The sequence below is a fragment of the Coffea eugenioides genome, unplaced genomic scaffold (assembly GCF_003713205.1).
Source record: "Coffea eugenioides isolate CCC68of unplaced genomic scaffold, Ceug_1.0 ScVebR1_547;HRSCAF=1244, whole genome shotgun sequence".
Lineage (NCBI taxonomy): Eukaryota > Viridiplantae > Streptophyta > Magnoliopsida > Gentianales > Rubiaceae > Coffea > Coffea eugenioides.
The window spans coordinates 34621-42362 of NW_020864395.1; the positions used below are offsets into that span (position 1 = coordinate 34621).

At 36.6% G+C, this 7742-nt stretch overlaps 1 protein-coding gene and 1 long non-coding RNA gene across 2 annotated transcripts; one reads left to right on the plus strand and one right to left on the minus strand.

Moving 5' to 3' along the window:
* Nucleotides 1-813: 813 nt before the first annotated feature.
* LOC113758509 lies at nt 814-2926 on the plus strand. Its single transcript, XR_003466767.1, has 3 exons — nt 814-904; nt 1293-1897; nt 2146-2926. It is a non-coding gene; the product is annotated as an uncharacterized LOC113758509 (long non-coding RNA).
* A 1122-nt stretch (nt 2927-4048) lies between these two features.
* Nucleotides 4049-5738, minus strand: LOC113758508 (cytosolic sulfotransferase 14-like). The gene has a single exon (XM_027301328.1). The coding sequence runs from the start codon at nt 5412-5414 to the stop codon at nt 4344-4346; it is 1071 nt and encodes a 356-aa protein (XP_027157129.1). The 5' UTR covers nt 5415-5738; the 3' UTR covers nt 4049-4343.
* Nucleotides 5739-7742: the final 2004 nt, after the last annotated feature.

Genomic DNA, 7742 nt, shown 5'->3' on the forward strand with positions numbered 1-7742 from the left:
GGAAATCAAAGCCAAGTTGTCAGAACCAATGTGTACTAAATTGTACAAGGTAAATAACAATTGATACAAATGACAAAACAATCTATCAGAGCTAATTTGTTAGCCTAAACCCTCAACCTGTACTGTATTTGTTTTCGTAAATCCTAAACCTGAATATATTTGTTTCCCTAAACCGTAAACATCAGTGTTAGGATAAAAGAGGGAAAACCAAGATTCTTACCTTTGGAAACTGTAGACCCTTGGATTATACAGTATTGACCTGCAATTTCATTTAGTGCACCACTTTTGCCACTCTCCCGTTGTGATTTCACGATTGGCTCCCTCTGTGATTTACGGATATCCGCTCAAAGATATGATTTGCACCACTTTTCCTTCTGCCAATCTCAGCTGGAGTGAGTTCAATTGAAAGAGGGAAACACACAACTCCATGGTAAAGGTTTTTCAAAAAAGGATTTTCATAATATTGATGGTCGAAAAGAATTTTAATTTTATTTGGTGATAACAGTTGGTTCTTCTTTGGTCGGGATTAATTTTTACTGTAGAAAAGGCTTTGGGACCTTCAGCAAACAGTGTTTGGTGTTTGTTTAAAATTTCTTGTTCTAATATTTTTAACCATGACGTAATTTTCCATTCTCATCACTTGGTATGTTTCCTTCATTTTGTATGTTAATGTTGGCCCAACTTATTTGTACCGTCAAAAGTTCGTGGACCGTCTAGGCCCACGTCCATCCTTTGAGAGAAACGTGCCCAGCATCAGCGTCAGGCTTTTTTCTCTATCCATTTAAAACGTCACCTCTTTCTCATCTTTTCTCGTTTCCTCTCAATTCAAACAAAGCCAAGTTGGAAGTTGGGACGGACTGCTTCTCCAATTGCATTGGACCCAAGGTTGAAGAATATAAGTTGGGTAAGTTCTTTGCTATCTCCCTCTTCTGAATTCTTAATTCACCATCGTAGATCCATTGGATTTTGATGAAATGATAGTGATGATAGAATTTCCATATTTATCTGCAACATCTGTGGGATTTTCAAGCTTTATGCAGAAAAGAAACTGATGGGCTGCCCTGAGTTCTTGAAAAGCTATACAAACAATATCAGAGTGCAAATTTAACTGATTTTCTGCTGTATTTATTTGTTTCATCTAGTGCTATATGTTCTTCCTTTTTTCTGGTTTTTTTTTTTTTTTGTGGAAAGCAATTAATGGGGTGCTCTGAGTTTTTGAGACAAAAAGAAGATGAGATTTCAGCTCTAGCGTGTCATTTAATTCTGCGGGATTATTGTTTCTTGTGCTTCAGGGTATTTTTATACAGTACTTTAGGAAGCTTATTGAGAAAACGAATCAAAGTTACGTTGTTGATTTTGTTGTGGAGCAGCTGGATGATAGATGATAGATGGTGGAGGACCTTGTCATTTTCTCATGGTATAGATGAAAAAGATCCACATGAACAGATTGATAATTTGAAAGTGGAACTGAAACTTTTAACCAACTTTACTGATTTACATAGAATTTTGACCTATTCTGATGACAAGTGGGTGTTGGTCAGTTGGGATCTCTATTCTTGAACCTTGAAGAGGGACTTTCATGTTGCTTTTGAGAAAGATATGCATTAGGGGATGTATGGTTATGTCCTGCAACTCCTAAGTTTCAATCAAATATTGCATCCTTGAGGCAGCGAATTGAAGCAGAATATGATTCTACTTCATTGAACAACTATTCGTTTGATCCCAGCCTCTGCTGAGGGATTATGATCTTTGGAAGCAATTTATTTCCTCTCTTGGGTGAAAGTCTGCGGGATCTTTACAACGGGAAAGATGAGTTGCTTCAGCCTCATAGGTTTACAGCTGCGTGCCATGCTAGAGATGCTAGAATCCTTGAGGTGCTTTATCTTCTATGTTGAAGGTAATTACCTATTCAGATATCTCTCAAGTCATGAGCTATTCTTGTCTGCTCAGTACATGTATCTTACTTGTGGTGGCTTGAGAGAATGAAAGAAAGCATGACCTAGTAATTAGTTTTTGATGCCTTTTGGATCTTCTAAAGATGTTGAAGTCAAGTACGCCACAAGTAATAGAAGAGTATCTCAAATTATTCAAGATGTCATTGTCCTTACCGACTGCAACTACTTATGTGGGCCATGTATTTTTCAGGCTTCTATTCCTGAGGAGGCTGAACTTTGATTCCTTTTTAGACGGTTCATGCACCTGATAATGTTTGTGCTGGTGAGCTTGTTTTTTCACTTAGCGGTCTCATGTGGACGAAACAATAGCTGGCATAGACAAGAAAGCTGATCCAGCTCCTGTTAAGTTGCTTGAAAAGATGGGGATTCCAAGGTTGAGGTGTTCTTCTGGAGCTGCTAAGCCAAAATATCCATTTGGAGTCCCTTGTGGAGAATATTATTGATTCTCTCAATGATTTACATGGCTTTTGTGAATCTTTGTTGCAAAACATATACACCTTAGGGGAACAATAATGTTCCTAAACCAATCTCAATGAATGGTAAATCTAAGGCTAGGAAGTGTAACTCTTTCTCTGTCTCATTTCATGCCAAGTCAATGATTGAAGATATGGCCAAACATTGAGCTTCTTAAGTTTCTTGACCAGCTTAAGCTGTTAAAATGGAGCTGCTTCTGGAAGTGCCTTTTGATGGGCAAGCACATATGATTTTAAATGTGAAAAACAATAGAAGCCTATTGTGAGGGGCCGCAGTATTCTACATTTTTCTGCTGTGTCTACTAGTGGAGAATGATGTAATGATCTTGAAACACTTGAAATCAGCAGCAAATGACACAGCTTCAGTTTATTATGCTTTTCATGCTAAAGCTATTGTACAAGACACTGAGGAATTGTTGCAATTTGCTTCCCGAAAGTATAAAAGATTAAACTTGTCATCACTCATCAGAGATCAAATGGATTAATCCACCTGTTCAATGCATTCTGCTTTCACCAAAACCTGATGGATTTGGCTTTCTGGATTTCCTTTTAGGGAATCTGACAGAGCTGCTATGTCACTCTCCCCTGAACTGAGGTGAAAAGATTTCCTTTTCTTGTGCGAAAATTGAAAAGGAAAAAACAAGAAACAAAAGCCAGCTTTTCAGGGAAGGAACCAAACTTTTTTCTGGATCTAATGCCACTCCTCAACCTTCAAAGTTCAAACTTTTTTCTGGTGGGGAAGCTGAAGAGAGTTTTAGAAAAGTTGAATTATGCAAATCTGATCTATTTCTACTGTACTGAATTTTAGGAAAAGATTTATTAGATGGAGAGGAACTAAAAAGTTTGAAGCATGATTAAAAATAACAAATTTTTTGAAGACAAGATGGCTGGAACTTCATACCCAACATTCGAAAGATCTTTCCAGGTAACTCTTGCACGACCCAAGCAATTGTTTACAAATCCAATATCTTCTAATGTCGTGGCTCTTAGAATAACAAATAATATGCAGCCTTAAACTTTGCCTTTTAACTTTAGTAATTGATAGGTCATTTTAGCAGATCTGGTAATATTGCATCACATCTGGTAATAACAAATAACAAAATTTTCAGTTTTTTTCCGCTTTAGAATCCAAGGAAAATATTACGAATACAGGAAAAATCGCTAAGAAACTTGTGTTGGACGCACTGAAGTTGTAATCATAGAATTATAGAGACAATCAGCTCTTTGATTATAAAAGAAATGGTCCATAGGTAAATACATAGCTGGATACCAGTATATCTGAAATTATGCATGAGGAATATATCTTGTAAGCACTGATGTTGTAGCTAAAGATTTATTCATTTTTATGACAGGATACTCCTGGTATTTTATACGTACAATTATTCTCAGAGCATTCATCTGTGACTTGTTTGATTTCTCTAAAATATTTGTAGGAAGTGGCAATCCTTTCTTCGGGTTGACTGTGATTTAAGAACAGAGAAAGGGAGAGAAAGTAGAAAATATGGAGCACTGCCTTGACTTAGCTTGTTGTGGCATTTGTTAGATATCCAGTTCCAGGTAAAATTTAGACAGTTGCCCTAATTGCACCCTCTATGATTCCCTCAAGTATCATAACAAGAGTTAATAGAAAGTCATATAACATTTCATCTGCTTTATGGATTATTCAGTGGAATTCACAAGACTTTCAGACTTTCAAGTACAATGACACCAATCTATTAAGTTTCAGTTTTCTTTTGCTCAGAGAATTTCATGTCTGAGACCTTACGGTGTCTTTTTAATGGTGCTAGAAATCTATGTACTAACGATAATAAGGGAAGAATTAAAAAGGAAATAACCACACGTAGATTCTGTTTTTTGTTCCTAGACTTCTGGAGAAAATTCACAAATGCTTCAATATCTTCCGTTCCTTGTCAGATCAAAGAGATCCAATATCACATGCACACTCGAATACTTTCTGTCTTTGTGCTTGGAGCAGTTGAAATGATAGATTTGAGCCACTCAGTTTTTTGTCCATAATATTGCGTAGCTGGTCAACCATCGATGGGGTCATATGATTGATCCAATCTCCCACCTGACCTTTCCTGAACAAATCCTTGTTTTCAGAATCAGCAAAGATAGCCCCTTTTCCATTTTTGTTCACTTCCATATCTTTCAGGGTTTGGAAGCTACACAGCCTTGATATCTCATCAACAACTCCTCCTTTTTCCTCTTCAATTGAGAAAGGGAGTCCTAAGAACTCAGCCAACTTCTTCAACTGAGAATTAGTATCTTCCTTCATTTCCTCATACTTGAGAAACAACACCTTTTGGGTCCTTTCCAAGCTCTGATTCCAGTACCCCAGCAAATGGTCCCAATAGGGACCATACCCGACAACTCCTCTGCAATACATATCAAATGCTTCTTCAAAGGATAGGCAACCAAAAGATTCCGGTCTTAGTTTCTCCATGAAATGCCATATGGAAACAAATGTGTCAAATGGATTCCGTGCAAGGTAAACCACCCGACAACCAGATTCTTTGACTGACTGGGGCAAAGCAGAAAAGGGCATGTGGGTTGCCAAAAGTCTCGGGCATGGAATCGTCGAGAAATCTGGAATGCAGTTGTCCGCATAAAGTTTATATTCAAGAAAAGGGACGAGCTCATGCGGATTGGAGGTGAGCAACGGATGATGGTCATTTTTGACAGGAATATTCTTTCGATTCATAATGGTAAAAGCAATTGCTTTTAACCAAGTGGTGCCAGATTTGGGTATGGTGGCAAGCACAACATCGCTGTCTTGAGCTATGAAGTTTCTCTGGACAGACATTATGGCCTGAATCTCTTTTGGTTGGCACCAAAATCCTTGGAAAAGATAGAGATGCTGTGTCCTCCATCCTCGTTCTTTAGGAAGAGTATTCAGCAACTCCTGGCATTCTTCGCTGAGCTGCTGCTGCTCTCCTTGTGCTTCATTCCTTGACTGGCTTTTATTCAATTCGGTGATGGCCATTTCCTTTTCTTTAATCTATATTCCTTTTTACAATATCCCAGATCAATTTGTGCACAAACAAGGTAATAAGCCACTACAATATATAGATGTTAATTCCCTTTACTAGATGTGCATCATGCTCATTTAACTCCTCCTTGATATGATTTTGATAAATGTGTCATCAAATTGAGGGCCACCTTGTCACCTACTACTTCCCATTGCCGACCTCATTCTGAAAGGATGAATTGATGACCATACCAAAGAATCCTGCATTTAGATCAGTCGGCAATGTTAGCCGCCGTAGGAACACTTTAAACATGTGCTGACTAATAATTCTCCTTCTGCCCATCAAATACAAGGACGCCACGTTTTTTTCTGATTTGTTCTGTCCCCTCTGATTTTGCAGACAGCAAACTATCACAGCTTAATGGCCAACAACCAACTATAAGAAAAATGCATATTTAATTAGTTTAGTACAACAGAAAGGTCTTTTCTATGTTACTTTGAACATAAGTTTTGCAAAATCGGGCCCTTGGAATGCGAAATGGAGAGCAAAATTCTAATTTTCGTTTTGGTCGTCATTATTGGTGTTCTTTGAATTTTATTTTCCTGTTACACAGAACCTAACATCATGGATGTAAATAAATTGCTGTTAGAAAATAATTTTGGAAACCACACTGAAACACCAGGTACAGTCTATGATTGTAATAGAGTTTATCTAGTTTCCAATTAATGGTAGAAATGGCCTCTTACATCTTGACATTTTTTTCACCTAAATCCTTCACATTCAAAACAGTGTCCTATTTGGATTGCAATTTTCTAGAGTCTTTGTAGAAAATATTCTGTAGTGATTTGATATATGTGAGGTAAAAGATTGATTGAAAATTGTGTTCACGGAAAATGTAGAAATTTCTTAGTGAAAAATGGCTTTTCAAACAAGGTGTAAGAATTCAAATATAGAAATGCATCAATTTCTTTGGAATTAAAATTTAGCATTTTATTATTTTTGGGTGTAGGATACTTCAAGCTTTACAGGGGGAGACGAAAGGAAATGGCTTCAAAGTCAAGCCAGAGATTGTGTGTGATTTAATTAACCTCTCTATTGATTGAATTGGGTCTTGGGGACTTTTGGCCTAATTTTTTGATTGCGAAAAGCACGTTCAAACCACATGCTTAGAGTGCCAAGGGCATAGTGACAATGACAAATTAATGGCGGAGTTGTCCATCACATTTATAAAAATTATTATACTTCGTTGTTATGATCTTATTCTGCAACCTTTTATAATTGTAATCACGTGAAGTGGTCCTTATATATGTTTTTTATTTAATTTGATTACAATTTACCTACAATGGTGGCAGGAAAAATTCATACATATTATAATTCAAAAATATTACAAAAAATGACCAATTAGAAAAAATAACATTTTAATTTGAATAAACTCAACATGGAGTGAGACTTGACTCTAAAGCCTCTAATTCCTAAACGCCACCATAAAGCAAAGGCTTCATCAACACTTTCATATATATTAAATACACAAGTTTTTGTTCCATGGACAGTTTAGTTCTGTCTTCCAAACTTACAGCCTCATGTCCAAGCTATATGCATAACTGGAAAGGCACAATAGGAGTAATGGATCTGTCTCTCCAAAAGAAAACTAAAGTGCTTTGCAGTCAAATAAGAAAAAAGTGTAAAAACCAAACTTCCGCTCATCAATAGAAATATAGCTCATGTATAAGTGGGTGGCTAGTGAGTCCCAAAGTGTGCTCAGAGGAAAGAGGTTTCAGAAAGTTATAAAAAATCAGTAGAAAATCTTATATATACTAACGGTGTATATATTATCACCATTGAATTCATAACACGTGCAAAACTTGGAGCTCGAATTCAAATTTTACATAGTTGTCATTCATTTAAAACCGACAGTATATACACTGTTAGTGTAAGAAAAGATTAATACATGAATCAAGTCATAGTTATGAAACAAGATGTAATTAACCCTAGAAAGTTACAATAGATCAAGTCATACTAATCAAACAAGGGAAACTCACAATCAACAAAAGAGTGCTTTCCTGAAGAAAAGAGGAAATTCAGAAAGCAAGTCATATTTATAAGTGTTGAACCTTTGCAAAAGCAGATAAAGCAGAACTTAAATGATACAAGACTTGAAACCTGTGAAAGTTATGATTCAGGAGTAGTATAATCTTGGTTTGAATGGTGACCAGAAGTCTAACAAAGCTGAGGTGATCAGAATCATAGCAAAAGATTGATTTTACTCACCTGAAAATAGAATAACACGCTAAAGTTCTACCAGAAATTTCACAGGTGATCAGAAATCCACGTCTCAACGATCA

What these genes read in the sequence shown, in the direction of transcription:
- LOC113758508 (XM_027301328.1), bottom strand. Translation starts at nt 5,414, where the DNA reads ATGGCCATCACCGAATTGAATAAAAGCCAGTCAAGGAATGAAGCACAA.